The sequence below is a fragment of the Fistularia commersonii genome, chromosome 9 (assembly GCF_037954325.1).
Source record: "Fistularia commersonii isolate RoL2024-O1a breed Wild chromosome 9, RoL_Fcom_v1.0, whole genome shotgun sequence".
NCBI lineage: Eukaryota > Metazoa > Chordata > Actinopteri > Syngnathiformes > Fistulariidae > Fistularia > Fistularia commersonii.
The window spans coordinates 10931439-10955000 of record NC_141292.1 but is presented as its reverse complement, the minus strand read 5'-3'; the positions used below and the strand labels follow the sequence as shown (position 1 = coordinate 10955000).

The 23562-nt window shown below is 43.8% G+C and overlaps 1 protein-coding gene across 1 annotated transcript in view; it reads right to left on the bottom strand.

Moving 5' to 3' along the window:
- nsmfa (NMDA receptor synaptonuclear signaling and neuronal migration factor a) overlaps positions 1-23562 on the bottom strand; it is a 48580-nt gene that overhangs the window by 12453 nt on the left and 12565 nt on the right. The window contains exons 2-7 of the mRNA XM_086152463.1: positions 20180-20241; positions 18953-19933; positions 17450-17516; positions 12576-12644; positions 6612-6664; positions 4114-4203 (exon numbers count right to left, since the gene is read on the bottom strand). Coding sequence (XP_086008589.1) covers positions 4114-4203; positions 6612-6664; positions 12576-12644; positions 17450-17516; positions 18953-19933; positions 20180-20241 — 1322 coding nt within the window. The remainder of the gene's footprint in view (positions 1-4113; positions 4204-6611; positions 6665-12575; positions 12645-17449; positions 17517-18952; positions 19934-20179; positions 20242-23562) is intronic.

Here is a 23562-nt window from a genome sequence, read left to right as displayed (position 1 = left end):
TATTAGATTCTTCACGAGTTGGAGTTGGCGCAGTGGTTAGCGCTTCCTCCCTCCCAGCAAGAAAGTCCATGGTTCACTTTCACTAAGAGGCCTTTTCCGTGCGGCGTTTACATGTTTTTCTCATATCCATATGGGTTTCCTCCCACAGTCTAGACACATGTAGCTTCTTAAGAGACCATAAATTGCCCAGACATGTGTATGAGAGGGTGAACCCTTGTATGTCTATATGACACATGAATGACTGAGTGAATTGCTTTATATCTCCATATGGCAGTTGGATGAGTGAGTGTGTGAAAGGTTGAATGTCTCTATATGACATGCGACTGAGTGAGTAACTATGTCTCTATGACTTGTGAATGAGTGAATATATGTATGTCTCTCTTGCTCTATTTGAATGGGTGAATGAATGGTTGAATGCCTCATGATGACATGTGAATGTTTGTTTTTCTCTATAGGATGAGTGAATGAGTGAGTGAACAGCTGTAAGTCTCTATATGAAGTGTAAATGAATAAGTGAGTGAATGGTCGAATATCTGTCTCTGTGGCCCTGTGATGGACTGATGACTGTCCAGGCTGAACCCCATCTCTCACCCAATGACAGCCGGGATAGGCTCCAGCACTTCCAAGACCTTGACTGCAGGTTAAGTGATATAAGTAATGAATGAATTCATTTTTTGGGAACTAACAGAGAGTTCTGAAACATGAAATGAGATGATGATGTGAGAACCCATGAGCTGACCACATCTCCACATCTGAAACATGAATTATGTTGTGCCAAGATTTTTGCCATTGCCCTTGAAGAGGTTATGCATTGTATATTTTATGTATATATTATATTTACAACAATGATCACAAGTATCCCACAGGATCCTCCCAAAGAACATCAAGGCGAGTGGACCTCTACCTTGCTGAAGTCAGCAGAATGTATCTACATCGGTCGAGTGCGACCGTTGTGTCCTTGGAGCCCATCTATCAATCTTTACATACGTTCAGGATTAAAGAGTTCCGAAAAGTTTTCCCCTCGCAACCTAACAATGTCCTCAGCCTTGGTTATTACTTTCCCACTTCTGTTGTAAATGGCTGGCTTCCTTATCGCTACCATGTTGACAAATACTTTGCCAGAAGGTTCACAATCCTTTTTTTCCAGTGCCTTTCAGAAACTTGGAAATAAAATCGACCACCAAAGCTGTTGACCTTCCGTTCCTCTGCTGACTGCACTTTCAAAGAAATCCCTTGACCGGACCCGGAGGGACCCCTCGATCTCCACCAGCACTTTCTTAGATTCCCGCAACGTTAGCCTTTTACAACATTGTAACTACAGCTCTGAACTGACGCACAGCCCATTCAAGCTCCTCCAGGATGAGGCGCTCACGCCGGAGGTGCCACCCCCGCAACCCTGTGTGCAGGAAACAGGGTATACACAATGCTAAAAGCTTTAGGGTGGCTTTTTCTTTTCTTTTTCTGAATCAACCGTGTTTCATTCATTCATTCATCCATCCATCAAGTCATTCATTCATTCATTCATTAAGCTGCTTACCCTGCACTTGAGATTGGGGGTCTGGGGCTTCTTATCGGGCGAGAGATGGGATTCAATCTAGACCGGTCGGCAGTCGATCACCGGGTTAAATATACAGACACACCACCATTCACTCTCATTCAAACGTCACATAGCGACGAGCAACCATTCACTCACTAATTCACACATTCGGGTCATTTTGAGTCTCCGATGAACCTTTTGAAATTTTTTGGGATGGTGGAAGGAAGCCAGTGCTACACAGAAAGGTCCCTTGCCAATGGACTACCACCCATTGTCATGTTTTGCAATTTCATATATGAACACTTATACACTTATATTGTCTGTACGTACTCCATATTAGTGGAATAATAAACAACAAAAAAAAACACAGTTTACAAATATGCTTAAAATGATGTAAAAAAAATTTGCTATCACCCCCATTAGCAAGCGTATGGCACATTTTAAAGTTTATCAAATAAAAGAGTACATTTATTGTCAATAATACAGTATGTGTGTTTGAAATTGACGTTAATGGATGTGTTGATACCATTTGTTTGCATCTCAAATATGTAGTGTGTGTCAATCTAGGCCTTTGCCAGTTTGCACCGTCATCTGCTAGGATGAAAATAGTTAGCAGATAGACATAATACTCAGCAGAAAGAAACATCACTTGTGAGGGAAGTGATGAAGGAAAGACTGAAACCAGAGGCCACTCCTGCGGTGAATCATACCTCAGTGTCAACGGGACGATCATCTGTCAATCACACTCAGAAGATGGATGTGGAGGAAAAGAAAACACGGATGCAAAGCCAAGGCACAGATGCAGACGGACGGCACATGCGATCAAATGCGTGACGGCTCACACAGCAACCACAAACCTCACTCAGACTCTCGAAACCATTGTTTTCAGCAGCTGACACACTCTAAGCCGGAAGACATACTCATAGAAAGAGAAAGGGAGAGAGAGAGGGCATCACGATGTTGGAGAATAGCAGACGTAGAGAGAGAGAGAGAGACAGACGGACAGACAGGGTCGGATTCAGCGGACAGCCAGTCAGTGGGTGAAAGTGTTTTTATCTCGACGCGAGCGAGCTGACAAAAACGGGAGGTCAGTCGCAACAACGGGTTGATAATATTGAAAAAAATCTCAAATCCTCGATAAAGAAAGTGGAGTTCTTGATATTGGTCATGTGTCTCCCACATATGATGTATGTTGTTTGTTTGACCAGTTTGCAGTTTTTGATTCAGTATTTATACAACCAAGACTGCTCTCGGGATAACTAAATCTGATTCATATGAAATTATAATACGTTGGTCGATAGGGTTTCATAGCTCATCATATTTTTCAAATCCAAGCGCTCCCACGTGGCTCGCAAAAATGCATGAGCCACCTGCACATGAAAGCGAATGGTAAAACTGCCGAGAGAAGACGCGACAGCAAAGTCATGCAAAAATCATCCCGCCTGTCAACATGTGACGACACGGAGGAATCCACGCTCGCCGGCAGAGATGCCTCGCCAGACAGCGCTGACAGTTCGCCAACGTCATCCATCCCGTCCCGGTAGCGGTTGGTTTGCTCTGCTCCTCCGTCTCATCTCGGGTTAATGTGACGATCGGCCGGAGGCGCTCGAGCAAAAGCGAAAGCTTGCGTATCGGCACGTCGGTTAAAACTCAGGTCTTGTCTCTCCGTTACAAACAAATGGTCCGGCACTGAGTGGCAGAGCTGGAGGAAGCCAAGATGATGAGGACGAGGATGTCGAGGATCGGACGGGATCAGAAATGAGTCCGTCGTTACACGTTTTGGAGAAAAAGTCAGGCTGGGGTGGTTTGATCATGTAGGGAGGAAGGAGGGTGAACATCTGGGTAGAAGGAAGCTGAGGTTGGACCTGCCAGGCGGGAGGCCTGGAGGAAGACCGGAGAGGTGATTTATTGTTGGGGAGGAAAAGGACATGAAATAAGGTGGTGTGTGATTGGTTGTGGCTGCTTCTGACAAGAGCAGCCAAAAAGACAAGAAGAAGATTCTTCAACTCTCTTAAAGTCAACGGGGGATGACATGAAAGCTGGATTCTGAACCCAGCTGAGTATCATCAACACAACGTGACACTTTAGTGATCCACAGCACCATTTGCCAAAGACTTGGATTTGAATGTTCGTGAAAAAAAAGAGTTACGGTCAAGGTTTCAGCAAGTTGTCTTTCAGCTTTTCCGTTTCGGCGTGTTTTACTATTCTACTTTTGCTTCCGTAACTGTCGCCTCAATATCTCGGTTCTCGCGGCCCGTCACCGTCCCAGGCTTTATCGCGGCCCTGATGTTCAGAATGAGTTCCAAGTTGTTTGCAGCAGCGACAACAGGCGGCTACAATTAGACCGAATCTTCGATTCCTTTTTCTTTTTTGAATAAATAATCATACATTTTCTAGCTGGTCCTACAGGCCACCGTAGGCTCAAGGGGGTCCCTGCATCACCTCTGACTCTTTGGTCACATTTTAAAGAGAAAAATGGAAGAGCATGGAATTTGGCATTATCCAGATGGGTGTGTGTGTGTGTGTGTGTGTCTGCATGTACATGAATGCATGTGAATGAGTTTGTGTTAACTCACTGTCTCTGGGTTGTTGAGGAGAGTCAGTCTTGACAGGGGTGGGGTCACTCCAGGACCGGCTGAAACTCTTCGATCTACGCTCAGCAAATGCTAGTGCGGGCGAGGAGAGATTGTCACACGTGCTCACACACCCGCTCACATGGCACACAAACACCACAAAGCCGACGCACGTCTCGTTTCTCTGATACTGTCACCACCTGAGGACGCCACAAGTGCAACGGCGGATGGTGCATAGAAACAGCGTGGAGCAGATGAGCCACCCCTCTTCTGCGAGACCACACAAAAACATGCCTTCAAATCCAATAGCACATACACGAACACACACACGAACACACACACACACGTTCATAACCGATCCCGGTAGCGTTCTGCTGCTCATGATACATCCTGCGCGATAACTGCGTAACCAACTGCTAACACACTTTGAACGGTAATCGGCTTCTGACCTCCGACTAAAAGAAGCACAATGAGACACTTCATTTCTTGGTTGTAAAAATCTAATTTTATCTCCTGCAGCTTCACAGAGGAGCGGCTAGACGACACCACGCGAACATCGGGGTGAAAAAGTCACTACAACTTAATTTAATGTTAATAAATTAACAACGGGAAAATTACTCATTGCTGATGCGGCTAAAAGAGAACTTTGTTGTGGTCGGCGAGAGAAACTTCTCGACGTACTGACAGTACGGGAGCCGCAGAAATTAAAAGCCAAGTAGGGAAATTTGGGAATCTGAACTGAACTGAGCATCGGAACATTGAAAAGTATTCGCCGTGTTTTATTCATAATGGCTTAATATTTCATCTGAAAGTTTGTGACCCATTTTAATCCTGATTAATGTTGCATTCTGATTCGGAATATTCTCTCTCATCCGAGTCACAAAGGCCACTTTTTCCTCTGTTGACATATAGTTTCAGCCATGTAGCTGAATAATATGATATATTTTGAATAATGACGTGCACTCGTGATCACAAAATCACAAACATGGCCCCATGACGTATATATACGCCAACTTTTATAACACAACTCGGGTTTACTTCCCTAATTACGCCGTATAGTGTTCCAAGTTTTGTCATTTATTTTCCAAATGCTAAATATTAACTACTGTGAATGTGATGGATGAGGTACTGCTGCTTTTCCCGCCTTGTCTTGTCACGGCCCGCGGGAAACATCAGTTTAACCAAAGCAAATGGTAATAAATGGAAGCAGCTGAGGAGCGCTGACATCCCTGCCACGGTCAAAGGAACCACATTCTGACAGATGCTCTTTGTAATGAAGTTTCATGGTTGTTGAAAGCAAAATTAAATCCACACTCATTGGATTTTGTCAGGTCTCATCTTCACATCTAAAACTCTGTTTGATAATGCGTTTATTATCTACGCTTCTTGTCCTGCAGGCAGGGGGCCGGAGCCTTTCCCAGCTGCCTTTGGGTCAGAGGCAGAGTTTAACCTTGGACCGGTCAGTCACAGGGCCACATATAGAGACGTACAAAAACCATCCACCCGCTCATTCACAGGTTTGGGCAATTTAGAATCTCCACTGAACCTCTTTTCGGTTTTTGGACCGCGGGAGGAAACCTGAGAACCGGGAGGAAACCCATCCAGCCACCATGAGAACATACAAACGGCATACAGGAAGGCCCCCTGTCGGCATTGAACCAAGGATCCTCTTGCTGTGAGGCGGAGGAACTAAAACCTGAGCCGACCCGTGGTTGATAATCTGGAACACAAATCCAATTCCTCACAGGAATATAAAGAACAATCCCTAAAAAGTGGCCAATCATTTTATTATTCTGCTAATACGTTCAAGATTATCTAAATAAACTAATGACTGAATAATCAATTCATTTATAATTTAATTGCTTAATATTTAATTTAATTTAATTTAATTTAATTTAATTTAATTTAATTTAATTTAATTTAATTTGATTTGTGTTTTTCATGTTTTAGATGTAAGATGTAAAAGATGTAATGATTTGACCCAAACTTGATGCAGCGCAACTTGGTTCAGTATTTTTGGAAACTGATTGCCCATGCACACACACACATGCTGTCTCTCTCACACACACACACACACACGCACACACGCACACACGCACACACGCACACACGCACACACGCACACACACACACACACACACACACACACACATCTATCTTTATCATTTATCTTTAAAAAAGACACTCAGAGCGAAGCAACAGGAAAAGTCTACCTACAGTCACACAAACAGACGAGCACACACACACACACACAGACGAACACACACGTGTTTCCTGGCTTATCAGACACACACTAACGATTCTCAGAAGAATGAACAGGAGCATAAAATTCTCAGTAAAGCAGCAGGGGTCACACACATGCAAGGACCACCAGGAGACAAAAAAGAAGCATGGATGAAGGCGGGGTGAACAACAGTTTGATCAAACACCACACACACACACACACACACACACACACACACACACACACACACACACACACACACACTAATCTGACTCACTCTGTGCTTTAATCCTTCTGCTGCCTACCATCCGAAGATGCTTCCGGAAGTTCCTGTGGGCAGAGAAAACGGTGCGGAGGAGGGAGAGAGAGAAGCGCAGAGGCGTAAACAAAATGTAAATAAGGGATGGGGGGAGAGAGGAAGGGGTGGGTGGGAAACAACCAATCAAACAGGGCGAAAAAACGATATTTACTCTAGAGATAGGTAGCTCAACAAATATGTGGCCGAGTAGAAAATAGCCCTTATTTTTCTTCATCGTGTCGAGGGAATTCATGTCGTCAAAGGGGAATCCTCCACATGGAACCACCGCTCACGAGAGAACCGTTTTACTTTATTCTTTAGTATTATTATTATCATAAAATAAAAGTTGTCTCACGTCTCCAAGGTTTCATCCTACTTGATGGAACATGATGCAATGAGCTGTATGTTAGGAACGGTGAAAGCGGCTTTCAAAACAGTGTAAAATAAATAAGAAGCCGGCGATAACAGGAACTAATAGCCTCTGGATAAACACTTGCCACTTCAGTAAAGCAAGTGTAATAATAGTGTAATGCAATTCCCTTCTCTCATAGAAAATTTACATCTGTTAAATGATTAATGTGACCATGTTTGTTAAAGTGCATCTTTCAACATTATAAAAAGTTGTCAGGCAGTGACTAACTAACTTCACAGCACCTGAAAATCCAGCTCTATTAATATAGATACGCAGTAAAGGTGTGCGTGGTCGGCAGGAAGTACAGGAAGGGTCAGTGTTGATGTCAAAGCTGGAGGCGGCGACGGCGGCGGCGGCAACTCTGATTCATTAGCAGGCAGGAAAACACCCGAGAAAAGACGCCTCGGCTCTGACTGTTGGTGAAAAGTTATGCAGAAGATATCAGCGTCACGGCCGAACGGAAGTGGAAAAAAAAGATGGCGGAGCAGGACGGGAAAAAAACAACACGGGGCGAAAAACTGCAGACAGGGATGAATAGTACCGGCATGGTAGCCATCTATTAGTTTTACAAAGTAGAAATCTTGGTTTTGAAAAAAAAAAACAAAAAAAAAACTTGTCAACTCAAGTAGAATACTAACGCTCCGCATTTATTTGTTTCTTTTGACAATTCAGCGATCGCACAAAATAAATCCCCTGCTTCTTCATTGCCACCTGGTGATTTAACAAAAGCAGCCTGATCTGGGAGTCACGTTAGGGACGCGCTTAGGTAAAGCTTATCCTTTGCTTTCAGTTTCGCCACGTGCTCTCATGTTTCCTAGCAACTATAAAATTGTCTGAGGAAGTAATGCATTTGTAATGCATCTGTAATTAGAACGTAATACATATACAGCTGAAATCTGTTTTGTTTTAGTCAGGAAAGCAAGGCGAATGCTTTCGATGACTTTCAATCCAACTCTAACATCATTTTTTCATGCGAGCGTTGCAAATGAATAATCATTTCAACTGTTTTGACCCCCTGTTTGTCCTCCCTCCTCCATAGTGATCCTTGTCTGCGTGCGCGCGTGTGGGCATGAATCATAAGTGTTTATCGGGTAACAGACAATAAAAATAGGAGCATCACAAAAGGGAAACAATGCCTCCGTCGTGTCCTCGGTTTACCTCCATAAAAGCAAACGGTGCGACATCAAGCTGTGCTTTCTATGCGCCAAAGAAATTGCGCCGTAACTCTGATGAATGTCAGAAAAGCTACATTAGTGTTTGGAAAATTCGACTTCCTGCGTGGACTCAGCACCCGCTGACAGTCACGCTGACAGTCACTTCTGGAAGGTGTGGAGGGAATTATTTGGATTTAAAACAGGGGCAAATCCGAGAGAAACCGCGTCCACCTCCGCAGCTGGAGACAATCTGACAGATCCTTCCCGGCCGATCAAACTCTCCCTCCAACTTCCTGCGAGGACAGTTTCTGTGACACTGTGTCTTCCTGTTAAGTTTCCCACCATGCAACGCAGAAAAGAATAACCACGCTATTAATAACGAAACAATACATTTCATTTCACTCCTGGTCTAAAAGAGTACTGCTTTATTCATATTTCTATTCGTGTCTCTCTTGGAAAATTCATTTTAGAATTCTTCAAAATATTTTGAGCCTTTAATTTATTATCCATTTATTTATTTATCATTTCAACGATTCATTTTTTTTTTCTCTGATCTTATTATGACAAAACCATTAGAGTCGAGCTGCTGAAACTCCGGGAATGAGAGAACATCCCTCCCTGTACACACAACATACATGCAAGTCATTTTTCAGGGGTTAGTTGCCCTTCTTCTGGTCCTTTTTTACATCACATTACATTATATTACAGTAATTTGGAGGACGCTTTTATCCAAAGTGACTTACAAGAAGTGCAATTCAGTCACCGAAGATCCGAAGTACCAGTGGTTGGAAGTCAGAAGTGACCACTCTACCAAATAGCCATCAAAGAACCATATACATACATACATACATTCATTTCATCGTTCTTTTTTCTTTTTTTTTTGGGGGGGGGGGGGGGGGGGGGGGGGGGCTAAGTGCAATTAGTAGGGTAGTGCTTGGTGAAGGGGTATGTTTTCAGCTGACGGCAAAGGATTGGCAGCGACCCCGCTGTTCTGACCTTTTTTGGGAGTTCGTTCCACCACTGAGGAGCCAAGACCGAGAAGAGCCGAGACCGGTTCGACCGGCAGAGGTGGCAGATCGGAGGGGACAGTAAGGGACTTTTGGTTTCTCCCTTCAGGGGTCGTCACAACCAGAGTCACTTACCTCCATCTAACCCTCCTCTCTCACACAAACTAACTTCACTCCACCCTTTCCGACATGCTTGAACACATCGCTTCCCCTCTTGTCCACAGTCTCCGTTGTTTCGTGCCAAATCCTCCATCTTTATCATCTCCACCCCTTTTAACCTCACAGTTCCCCTTGGGTCCTTCTCATTCACACATTTTCTGTCTTGCTGCAGCTAACTGTCGTTCCTCTCCTTTCCAGAGCATACTGTCGCGTTTTAGTCAGGGAAAACACCTGGTTGACGGTAAAACATCCGTTTGATAAGCAATAGCCATTGTTGGCCACAACCACGCCACACAAGCCTGCAATAGAACCAACTGTTCCTATGCAATTCCAGGTAAAAAAAAAACGGAATTCCTTGCACCCCAAACCACACCCACAAAATTCTCAGCAACCCCAAAATCACAGAGAAAACAAGCATCATAAACCCCAACATTCGTGACTCGCTACAATACTTTCGCCTCTCTAGATTCTCCTCTACTTGCTCCCTGCTCTCACTACAGATCGCAGTGTCATCTGCAAACATCATGATCCATGGAGATTCCCGTCTTACCTCATCTGTCAGCCTGTTCATCACCACTGCAAACAAGAAGGGTCTCGGAGCTGATCCCCGTTGCAGTCCGACCTCCGTCTTGAACTTCTCTGTCAAGCCAACATCTCACCTCACCTCTGTCTCGCCAGAACCGGACTACCAAACCTCTCTGCCACTCCAGGCTTCCTCATACAGAGCCTGAGTTCCTCTCTCTGCACCCTGTTGTATGCTTTCTCTAGATCAGCGGTCGGGAACCTATGGCACCAGAAGAGTCATATATGGCTCCTCTGGTGCCGACATATGGCTCCAAGATAATTTTGAGTTGAAAAAAAAAAGAAAATCAGTTTGGAACTGTTTTTAAAATACTGCTCACGTGTCGTTCGGGTCTGGAACCAATGGCCTCCGAGCGTGTCCGGGTCATCGTAAAGGTGAAGAAATAAATGTTATCAGAAAGCCAAATAGTTTATACGCTTCAGCCCTTGTAATGGAAAAGATGGTGAAAAGAAAAGAAGAAAAGATGATTACTACTACCGTGAATTCCAGGCTGCGTGGACGGAGAAATTTGCATTTTGATCTGCGGTATGTCTAATATGCAATGATAAAACTGCATCGATGAAACGGTCAAATATAAAGCGGAATTTGGAACAAATCCATATAGCACCAGAGGTTGCATGAAAAGTAAGACATATTTAATTTATTACATGTTAAAAATACTATATGGCTCTCAATTAAATATATTTAGAAATATTTGGCTTTTATGGCTCTCCCAGGCAAAAAGGTTCCTGGCCCCTGGTCTAGATCTTTATAGATTCTTCAAAGACTGTTATTCATGCAAATATCACAGAAAAGAGAGGGAAAAACAGTTTACTTTACGGTAGCTATCAGCCGGAGATAATAGGATAGTCAGGAGACGTGCTGGAGAAACTCTTGCAGATATAAAAAAATGTTTATTTCTATACGCTCAATGTACATACCGGTAATATTGTTCTTCCACTACTTTCATGGATGCTCTTTTCTGTTTGATTTGTGTGCCATGTCTCTGCTGGTGCAGATACATTTCTCAAATGCACTTGTATCAAAAAACTGACCACACATAAATATTTTTTTCTTCAAAATCTTCGGCTTCCCTAAACCCGACACTGCAAACAACCACCGCAAACATTTTGAGCGATGAAGAACCTGCAGTCAGAGGGATACCGCTCCAACAGTTCCCCCGAATACACACTTCATTCATTCTTTTCTAGTTTTATAAAGGCACGGATAACAATTTCCAACAAATTTGTTGAAGAGACGAAGAAATGCTTACAATAGCTGCATCCACCGCCAATCACAATAGTTTTCATTATACACTATTAACCATGTATCTAATCGATAGGTGTTATTTTCCGAGTGACTGTAAAATCTCTGCAGACCCCCCCCCCCCCCCCCCCCCCCCCCACACACACACCCCCTAATTCTTCATTCCACTCCATCCAAAAGTAAACTTTGTTGACAGCGCAGATGGACAACGGGGAGATGTGGCAGAGACGAACTGCACGGTGTCACTCTCACCATGTGCACATGTGTGACAGATCATTAGGGCTTCACGGTGGAGGCGCCAAACCTGTTAGATATCAGTTCCTCTCCAAGTGCAATGGATATTCTTTTGGTGAATGCTTCACTCTGTCCTCCTGTGAATTTACTTTTGACACAACAGAGAGATCTGAGTGTCCAGATCCTGTTGGAGTTACTGTACGGGGCCTCCTGCTGCAGATTCTGGCTTAGTTATTACTGGCTTATGTGTCTTTTTATTGTTTTCTGCCAACTTTAGTTTCATGTTTGGATTTATTCCCCTTTCCTTTGGTTATTTTCTATTTGGTCATGTTTTATTCCTTTTCTTTTTTTCCCTCCACCATGTCACTGAATCAATTCCTGTCTTGTACCTAAAATATTCAACTTGGTAGACATAAACACTTTTGACCAAATGGCTATATCTTTTAAACCTGCAGTTCGATTTGAGTGATTTTGACATATATTTGGGTAGAATTAAGTCCTATTCAACATATTTCAGCACCAGACCACCGGCTTTTAAGAATTCCAAATCTATTTACAACTTGTGCCAAAAAATGTTCAGCTTGGTGAGTTAAAGACTTTTTGACTAAATGTCTTTTAAAACAATATTTGACAAATTAGCTCACAAGCTGTCCTCATGTTTGCTCTTGTCTTGTGTTATGTAATTATTTGGATCTTAGCTTCAGTCCGTCTTTAGCTTGTATGTTTCCTGCCCGTTTCCCTATGTGAGATACTTTTTGCCTGTGGTGGATTCCTGGTATTCTGTTTGTTTGTTTGGTATCTCAATTAAAAATCATCTATTGGATTCCCGTCCGCCTTTTCCTTCCGCACTTGGTTACCTGGCACAGAGCTTTTTAAACTGTATTGGCATATTTCACTTTGGCCCGAGGATAAAGGCGAGAGTCCCCGAGATGAGCGGTAAATATCGAACTGAGACATTAGGGCATTGTAGCGGGCCATGCAGCAAGCGGATCCTTTCATCCAGCTAACAGTGGGTGACACCCTCACACTGCCGTGATGTGACTCTGGCTCAGCCAGATTAGACGCAGCTGTAAATAAACAACAACAGAGACAGAGAAGAGCGCGAACAGCACTCGGGCAGAGCACGGCGTCGTGGGAGACGCCTCGTACCTGTGTATGACTTCTGCCGAATCCTGCTCCCTCCCTCTCCTTTTTCTCTGCACAAATCCCCGGAAAGCCCTGCCAGGACGTGGCACAATATAAAAAGGGATGAGAGGTGGTGGTAGTGGTGGTGGTGGTGGTGGTGGTGGGGGGGACTGAGTGAAGCTGGCGCAGCAAAGGGGCAGGAGAGCGTAGAGAGGTTTAAGCTGGGGGTTTGTGAGCAGCGGGGTTTACATTTGCTGTGAGGGAGAGCATGTTGTCTGCAGGCATCAGCTACCACGGGATGAACACGGCTGAGAGCGAAACCCGATCAGTTCACCCCTGCGTCTCAATCTGCGGGCCAAATGCCCCGGCGCCCAATAATAACAACCCCATTTGTCTTCCCGCTACTCCCCTTTTCATCATGGGGGATTTAATCATTTTTCTAACTTTCCAAGAAATTGATTTGTAACCCCCGTCTGCAGCTGAAAACCCACAGCAGATTTTTAGCTAATCTTTATTTTGTAGTCTTTTCTTTGGTATCTCCAGCCATATCTTACACTGTCGTCTTCTTAAAATAATCAGCTAAGTCAGTTTTTCAAGTTTTTCAGATAATACGAAAGTTGATTTAGGCGAGATTTTTTTTTTTTTCGAAAATTACATAGGCAATTATTTTAACAAGGTGACAATATGTGAAAAAAGCCTGTTGAAAAAAACGCCAAAAAGGTTTACTTTGGCAGGAGGTTTGGATTTAAAAGGTTCGAGAAACGTCAGCTAGCGCAGCTTTGAGTTAGTTGGGTTTAGTTAAGCAAGGGTGCGGTTGGCGCGGGAGCAGGAGAGCAGAATGAAAATGTTAGGCTTAGATTGATTGACTCATAATTAATGATTCCGTTTAGCATTGATATAGCGGCTCAGCCTTCCTAAACCTACCGAGATGCTATGATAATGATCAAAGATCAAAATTCAACACATTTTCATACAGTTTCTACCTTGACATTTTCTGGGGTTTGAACACACTTCTGAAACTGTAGAGAGTAGGATCAGGCATACGTGACTCCCGATGAATTCCTGTGGCTCATTAATTCTGTACGCTTCGACGACCACTTCACATTTGTCAAAAGGTATGGTGGATACGAGAAAAAAAAAAACGTCCTCCCAAAACTAAATACACAAAAATCACCGCTGTGTCGCAACCACTGAACTGAATTTCTTTCAGATGACCTCACAGAAAATAAAAATGAAAAAAGCTGCACTTCCACAATGAGGGACGTGTTGGTTGGCCTATCAGTCATGGTCTTGGTCTGTGGATTGGCTGGAAAGCAGGGACGGGGATCCTGAGATGATGTAAATGATGTGATTTAAAAAAAAACTCACATTGATATATTACTTTAAAAACAAGAATGTGAGAACTGATCTTGGAGATTGCATCACCACTGTGGTATAAAGTGCAGTGCTATAGTTAGACAGCAATGTCAAAGAGTACCTGCAGTGATACATTCCCTGTCAATGAATTTGTGTTGTTTTTTTTTTTAATAATTGTGATTTGTCTATCTGCCCAATTTGCCTTTAATACATTTTTGAATATAAATATCTTCTGCAATTACAGTGTATAAAAATATCCAGCCATTGCCCACGTTTCTCCTCATGTGTTGCAGAAATCATGAAGAATATAGGCGCTGTGACACTTTTTTAGTGTGTGCTATGCAATGCAATGCAATATTTCATTTTTTAACTTTAATCTCTCAATTCCTATTCTCTAGATTTTACTCATCGCGGGTGAACCATGACTAGTAGCTCAGTCACATGAGCAGAGAGTCGTTGGAGGTTCAGCGTCTTTCTCAACGACACTTTGGGTTCCAAGCTGACAGCTCTCTGAGTAAAAGATAGACTAACGATCACAAAATATTACATTTATACTCCATGAGAACGCTTGCAATGCACAAAACGCGGAAGGCTGTCAGGGGGATTTCCATGGGATTCTGGGGTGTGCACGTTGGAGAGTTTGTTCGGTTAATTAGGAAGAGCAACCTTGTGGTGAACAAGTGATGTCGGACAAGAAGTCCTGACTCACGGTTTTTGTTTTAGTTCATCCCAAAGGTGCTGGAAGGGGTCGAGGTCAGGGATCTGCACGGGCCAGTCTTGTCTTTCCACACCGAACTCATTTTCAAATACTCAAGCAAGTAGATCTTGCTTTATGTCCTGGTGAGATCAAGCTAGAACAGAAAAGGGCCAGCCTAACAAATTGGAGTACAAAAGTTTCCAAAAGTCTGGTTTTGCTGGTGCATTGAGATTCCTCTTCTCTGGAGCCCCATTGCTTAAAAACAGACTCATAATATCAACCCTCCTCTAAAACAATTAGAAGGTAGTGCTCCAGCATTGTGTGCGACTCATCCAGCAGACAGTGGGAAATAAAGGTATGATTTGTACCTACACTAGAAATGTTTCCACTGCTCCGGTGGTGGTGTGCTTGGATGGACATGGGACCATCTAACGCTCGTAGTCAATTGCTAATAAAAACATACCAAGGAGGTTTTGTGGGGATCTTGGTGCCAAAGGACATTCTGAGTGGTTACTGAGTCAACAGCTCTGTGGCACACATGTACACTTTCTCTTAGTGCTGAGTTGCCATTGTACTTAAACACTTCTGCTTTGAAATAATGTCGCTGTCAGTTGACGGAGACTGAGTGCCTCAGAGCCACCTCTGTACAGCATGCATGGATTTCAGACTTTGTTGGCAGTATATTGGGGCTATAAGTAGTAATTCTGCTGAGCTACTCTCGCCTTTGAATAATTATTGCACCACATTTATACATTTTCTCTCAACCGGTGCCGAGTACACAGTCCTGTACTGTGCTATAATCAGATATAATCTGATTACATGTGTATGGGAACTGTAAGTCATTACTATTCTAATATCCATGCATTACATTACTATTAATCAGTACGTCATTAATTAATCAGTAAACAGGTCACTGATCACATCCATTTAGTCATGTTGTGTCTGTTACATGGTGATCATTTCAAATTATATTTCATGCATTATAATAATTAATGTAAGGTAATCAACTAAAGTCACTGATACTTGATTCATTGATAAGGTGAGCGACATTAATTCACCAATTTTTCCCTCATTCATTTATTACTTGTAACCTTGTTATAAAGAACATACTAGCTAACGACTAAATGGGACTTACTTATAGTTCCAATTTCAAAACTTAAATTACATTGGTTCAACACATGGGTTCTCATGTTTGCACCCCAAGTACTCCTTCCTAACAAACTTCTAAAGAGCCGTCTGTCACAGTCAGTTCCAAATACAGCTGAGGTCTGGCAACATATTCAGTACCAACTACCGTGTGTGTGTGTGTGTGTGTGTGTGTGTGTGTTTCGCACCGACAGTACCACTGAAGGGTCATGTAAGCCGAAAGGATTTTGCTCAACCAACCCTTGGATGTTACTCTGACTTGGGTTGGGAAGATTTTCGGCTGTACAATGGATTACACTGGACGCTGTCCTTTCCTTTGCAAATCCCTTGGCTTATTATTTTGCTAAAATTCCAAATGAATATTGCTTGCGCCGGTTCAAAATTGAAAACAACCTCAGCCAAAACACAAACACGCACACACACAAACCTTGAGGCTATCTACTCTCTCCTGACATTTCTTGTTAGGGTGCATTGTTAGGCAGGCTGAGGATGGGGTGTTACGGAACAGCAGTTAGAGGTAAGCAAGTTTCAAATTAGAAAGCAAGCGGGAAAGAATACTCACGATATCCTGTTTTGTGTGTCCCAGGATCAGTCGGCATGGAAAGCGAACCGAGAGGAGAGGAAAAAAGTCACATTGAGACACCATCGAGCACTGAGTCCGAAAAACAAAGACAGTCGGGACCAACAGGATAATGAGTGTCCTTGTCTGACCTCAATAAATGAAAACCGACCCATGAGACTGCAAGTATCCGTTATCACGCGATTCATTATTATGCAGATTTACTGAGGAGTTGCTTTTTCATGTAGACACGGAAGGCAACCGTATGGTCCGAACATCCAAGATAAAAAGTATAATTGAGGTCTAAACGATCAATGGGGCCCACAATGATTGGAAGTGACAGGTCTTGTAATCGATTGATTTGTTTTTCTCATACGCAATGGACTCCCTGTAAATCTTCAAGTCTGCAGACTGTCAGGTGTTGAGTTGGTGCCAGAAGGCAGCAGTTGGCAGTGGCAGTAATTTGAATGAGTCCTTTTTTCATGATTCCTGATCAAAATTCTGGTCTAGGAGTCGTTAGATCATTTGCAGACTTTGCTTTGAGGAAAACTGATCGCTGTTTCTCGCTCGGGAGTGGACGAGTTCCACTCATCTTTTCTCCTTTTAGACCTCAAAAGCTGAAAATGTGGACCAGTGTCATATAATCCTGGATACCCTTTTTTAAGAGAACAGAAAAACACATTTGAAAATGTCGTCGATTCATCGATCCCGGTTATCACGTGATCACAACAAACCCTTTTTGCATTTCAATGCCACCAGTTTATGGTTAATTTCACAGTGAAAGTGATCACGAGGATTTGTCATCTTCGCCATTCCTTGAGCACCCTACGACCTGCGAACGTACCCGCGAGAAGAGCTTTCCGGAGAAAACCCTCCGCCCTTGCAACTGCATTGCTACGCATCAATTATTTAATCTGAACAAAGAAAAAAGGGGATTTGATGTGATGGATTGCTCTCCTGGAGCAAGCTTTAAAGATCTTAAAGCACATTTTTATCGCTCAGCAAAATGAATATCAATAGAAGCCCGAGAGGTAGATTTAAATCAAGCTTTTGGCTAAATTTGGACGATTTCTATAAACATGGTCAGTTTGGGTGTCAATAATCAGATACGCGTGTGATGCTTGAAGGTTCGAAACTCACGCCTGCATAGTTGTGGTGGCAGTCTGGAAGGAGAACATGTTCTCCTTAGGGAACCAGTTCGCATCATCTGCAAGAGAGAAAAAGATATACGACGTCAAGAGCGAAAGGATTAAAAAGACAGGTGCTATAAAATGCACTTTGAATATTTGAAATGTCCATGCATGGGACCAGCAGATGACCCCCAGATTTTTTTCAGTCCATCACTTGACAAACGGAGAGAGGAAGACACACAGGGAGAGAGAAAAGAAGACAGACCAAGAGTTAGAAGTAAAGATAGCCATGTCCAACTTGGGGGGGGTGTTGAAGATTAATTTAAGAATCAGGGGAAAACACCTTCACTAATTTCAGTTTGACTGTTTAATTTGGGTGTTATTTCGGTTGTTCCTGTCACTCACAGATAAAGTGATAAAGCTGCTTTCATCCAGTTTTTGACCGCATCTGCACAAAATCTATTCCCGAAATATGAAAATTCCTTTCTGAGCATTTTAACCACAAAGAGAAAGGGAGGTGGCGAGCTAGTGAAGTTATTTTAGGTGGCATTAGATCTCTGGGCAAAGTCAATACGTTGTGACGACGGTCTAATTAACATAATGTTTATGTGGTTGAGCGACATTATGAATGCGGTGATAAATGACGCTATCTGTTCTTTCGATACTGTATCAATACTCCCAGACACGAGACATCTGTCTGTACCGAAAGCACACGGTGCAGACCATTGAGTGCTATTTGTCTCATGTCGCCCACTCGTCACAAACAAACATTTTACAAAGCACTGGTAGAAACGGTCAAAAAATAACTTGCATGTGCAGAGAAACAACGGACACTCAGAGATACTAAAGACATGTTGGGTTATTATTGTATGTCCTGCCTGTCTCTGACTTCAGATGAGGGAACGCCACTTGGACATTAAGACTGCACTAGAGTCATAGTGTTAATGCTCTCCATTCATTTTTTAAATATTTTATCGTCTGTTTATGATTTGTTCTGCGGTTGTCTCCATCCCAGACGTGACATTTTGAAAGCATTTGAAAGCAAACATGATATTGAACACTGCAATGCTGGTGGCTCATTGACCATTAAACTGTATTATCTGAAGAGAATAAAGTCTTTTTTCACATATCTAGATATAGATAGGGATAAGGATTATTTGAATATAAAATAAGACAAGTCAAACCAAAATAGCGGAAAATCTTTAAAAAGCTTAAATTCATTAAAGAAAAGGATCCATAATGAATAGTGGAATCATATCAGGAGAGTGTAACATCCTGTTTCCAATTGGAAGGGTTGTTTATTAGTCTTCAAACAGTGTATTCACCGTTTTCCTGTCATCTTTGTGACTTTTTGTTGTTTATATTTAAAATTACGTTTCAGAGCACGAAGGAGAATGTAATGGGCCGATACAACAAAACCCCCGATCTTCTCATCCGCGAGATCTTACGAACGAGCCGAGATGACCCTTTGACCTAATTCTGGTCCCTTTCTGTGTGTCCTCCATCCTCTCACCTCTCTCCAGCCCAGTCACTCGGTCCATACTCCATATCCGCTCTAGAGGTTGGGGCTGCTTGCCTTGCTCTCGGGAGGTGCTCTCAAGGTCCAGGGAGCCCTGGCTTCGCGAGGGGGCGCCGCTACAGGAATCGCAAGCCAGCCCGCTGCATTCCGCCTCCCCTTTCCCGCTTTCTCCCCAGCCACGGATGTTGTGCGCGCTGACCGAGGTCTGCAGCGGGGGTTGAGAGAGGTGATGGTAATGGTGAGAGTGGTGGTGCGACGCGTGATGCGAGTGAGACGCCGCCACGCTCAGAGATTGCTGGTTGCTGTTGCTGTTGCCGCTCCCGCGTGCCCCGCCGCCGCCGCCGCCGCCGCCCCCGTCGCCGCTTGAAGAGGCATTAGGGCCAGCGGCGCAATGGTGGTGGTGGTTACTGTGGTGATGGTTGCTGTGATGGTGGCTTCCTCCACAGCCGCTGATGCCACGGCTGCTGCTGCTGCTGCTGCTGCTGGTCTGGTGGTACTGGGTTGGAGATGATGAGGTGGACGAAGGGGAAGTGGAAGGTTGAATCAAGGTGGTGTGGCTACTACCGCCACTACCGCCGCCCCGGGACCCCGGGCCCCCGCTCCCTGACTTCTCCTTCAGGACATCCAGTTCTAGGCTCTCCTTACTGCCCCGTCCGCCGCTCATCAGCATACCGTGCTGCGTGGTAATGGTGTACACTCGAGCAGGCTGCAGGGTGCACTCAACACACTTCTGCTGGTCCTCCTCTGCCGAGAAGCTGCGCTCCAGGGAGAGCCGCGCCGGCTTGCCGGAGACAGTGATGGGCGGCGGCGGTCGCTGTTGAAGGCCCAGCCCTGAATTCAGCTCCCGCTCTGCGTTGTCCTCCGAGCCCTCGGTGATATCGGAGCACGGATGACGGCGGTTGTTGTTGTCGGGACCGATTGTATTACTTGGCGACTCGGGGTCGGCGCCCACCAGGGTTTCACAAAGAAGATGAGCTGGAATTCAAAAGAACAGAAAAGGTAATAAATACAAACACATCACAATAGGAAATGCAAGGCGCTAAAAGAAGACAAGTTGAGTGATGTGATAGAATTTATCCCCTCTTTCTTCGTCTATCGGCCGCTGGAGTGACATTAACAGCCTGGCGTTTTTATGGAGGGACACGGTGAAGGAGGTGGAGGATGAGGGGAGAATAACGGAGTAACAGGATGGATGAGTGGCAGGATGGCAGAGACGCTGACCTGATCCGTTTCGGTTTTCAGGGTGTGTATGGGACAGGTACTCTCCAAATGCTCGTGCTGCTCTGTAGGGACACACATGACACACATAAAAACATTCATTTATGGGTGGATAGGAAGGGCGAGCGGGGGGGCAGAGAACAGAGAAATGTGTTGGTTTTTTTTTTTTTTTTGTAAATTAGAAACCTGACTGCTTTCTCTGTTGGTTTGTGCCACTCCCAGATTAAGACACGCCGCTCTTGGATCTCCATAAAGGAGGCATGGCAGGGGGAGATAGAGCGAGGAACCGCTTCGGTTGCACTTGATTTACCTATACGACCTAGTCCACTGCTGAATGTCACCGTGACCAGCGGGCCATAACTGAGTATACATGCACAGGGGATGTGTGTGCATGTGTGTGAGAGAGAGTACTCATGTATGCACATGTATAGTGTATCTTCCAGCTTAGGAAAGTTTTAACCTTGAAAGCATGAGAAGCCTTCTTTCCATATACATCCCAGGAGTGCGAGTGCAGTTCCACTTGTTTCTAAGCGTTGCACCCGGAAAGGCTGTGCATGCAGCCAAAACCAAATTACATTAATAGCCTCTAGTTCGGCGGCTGAATGACAGCGTCCATGCCGAGTCGAAGAGTAGTAAAGACAAACAAGGCCTCCCATCAGATAATTCACAATATACCACTGCAATTACTGCAAACAAACATTTCTTTTTAGTGACGATGGCTGGAGTAAATGCTGACGGCATACATGATAATGTATTCACAGAGCAACTGATGGGAATTTTCTCAGTGGTCTGTTCAGTTGATAAACAGTGTTTAGTATTCATTCATTCATTCATCCATTTATTATCTATCCTGCTTATCCTGCACTCTGGGCCGAGAGATGGGGTTCACCCTGGACTGGTCACCAGCCAATCACGGGGCCACATATAGACATACAACCATTCACTCTCATTCCCATACCTGGGTATATCGAGGTCTCCAATAAACCTACTGCTTGTTTTTGGACTGTGGGAGGAAACTTAACTAGACACGGTGAGAACATGCAAACCGCTCACAGAAAGATTTCGCGATGGAATTGAACCATCTCCTCGTTCCGCCTCTATTTATTTTGCCAGACTAAGATTGTTTTCAAAGCTCTCCATTCCGGTCACAGACGCGCAAACACACGACATGCAGTTTTAAGTGCAGTTAAGACGCTCACAATGTTTATGTACCAGCTAAATTTCCTTATAAACATTTGGTGCCAAATACGAATAAATGAGGAGTAAGTCTGTGGATGTAAGAAATTATACAAAATTCTCTTTATCAGCCATATCATTTAAGCTTATCAACTTGTAATATACTGCAATAAATTGTGCTAACCCACAATGTTACAGTTACAGTATGGATAGCAGACTAATCTAATGCTAAGATAGCGGGATAACCAGCTAAAATCACTAGTGGTTATTAGCACGTCATTAAAGCAGAATGACATGAAGCGACTACAAGGGACTGGAGACAAACCTTAAGGCATTAACCGCATGAGCGGCATGTTTAATGCAGCATTTCTGATTCATAATTTGGAGTCACAAATGAATCATGTATTACTGAACAATTTCTCAAACAGCCCATATCTTTAACTATGGTATGGATTAAGAGAGCCCTGAAAAGCAGTGAGCCACTGACATCAATCAATTTCGTATTTTTCTCCATCCAATCCTTGCTTATTGCTTATTCAACTTGAATACTCATTGTTCCGCTGGATTCAAATAGACTCCAAAATGGGAGTCAACAGACTGACTGATGGATCCAGCATGAATCAGCATGCTTATTTTCTTTTTTAATAGTTTAAAAAAAATCTCTATGTATAATACATCAAGATTATAGTGATGTAAAATAGCTGGGCGTGCCAAAATCTGCAGTTGCTGTAAAGGAGGACTATGAACTGTTTACATCTTTTGGGGAAATTGGCACAAATGCTCACGGTGATGAAGTCCTCCAAAAGCATTAAGAGAACGCTCACACACACACAAAGGGGTATGTATTTGCACAAAGAAACCCTGCGAAGACTTGGAAATCTGTGGAAATACAAATCTTCTCAAGGTCGCAGTGACAGCCCCTAAAGCCTGTCCAGGGACGGCGCATACTTGCTGCCTCATTAGGAACCAGGAGGAATGCGGCGAGGAACGGCACAGATGGTAAGAATCCATCTCCCCTTCTCGCTTACACTTGCTTTTCTTGTTCAAACTCCCACTGCCGCTCTGACTCCCGCCCTTTGCTTTTCCTGACATGCAGGATTTCTCCGGAGAGGCCCGTGTGCGGACCCGAGCCGCTTCACGTGTTGAAATGAAATATCCTGGGGGGACAAATTAACTCGCGCAGCAAGTCAATCAATGTTAAATATGCGCTTTGGAAACACGAGTCAGGTATTACAAGAGAAACTGCGGTAATCCCTCGTGATGTGGTGTCCGGTCCCTGCAGTGGATTGTGAAAATATGACAGCAGAGGTGCTGCAAGAAAAAAAAAAAAAAAAAAAGCAACTGCTCAGTCTTTATTACTGTGCATCCAGTTCCACCCTGCTATCTTACAAATGATAGCTCACCATTTCATCTCCGCCAGCATCCTCATACATAAAGCACGCAGCGCCAAAGAATGTGCGCTAGAGGACAAAGTCATCTGATAAAACATGAAGCCTCTTCTGGCAAGCCTGACGCCAAAGTCTAACATTTTTTCCTGTGTCTGAGACTGAGATCTGGGGACTCGGTACATCCCGCTGTTACCCTTTTAACATGTAAAGGACACTGCATCATTCTTCATGTGACAAGACTTTCAGTTATTTATTCATTATCTAGACCGCTCTTCCAGCACTTAGGGGTGTTGGGATGCCGGAGCCAATGCCCAGCTGTCATTGGACAAGAGGCAGTGTTCACCTTGGACTAGTCGCCAGTTGATCACAGGGGTACAGATACATACAACGATTTGCTTGCTCATTCACAGGATTGGACAATTTCAGGTCCCCAATGCAGCATGTTTTTGGACTGTAGGTGGAAACCAGAGATCACCTGAACCACTCAGGCGGAGGAAGAACATGCTAACTCATGGAACAGGCCCACTTCAGGCAGAATTGAACCAGGGATCTTCTTTCTGTGAGGCGGAAGCGCGAACCATGCCGCCCCGTTCTTCGTTTCATTTTGTTGGCATTTCTTTTATAAATTTGATTTTTTTTCTTTTTTTTGCATTTTTTCCCAGGAGGGAATGTCTGAATTTTACTCCAGTTGCTCAAAATACACAGCGACATAGAATAGAATAGAATATTCCTTTAATCCCACAATGGGGAGATTTCAACAACTCACAGCAGAAAGTGGACATTTACTGCAACATATGAACATCATCTGTATAAGACTGAGGT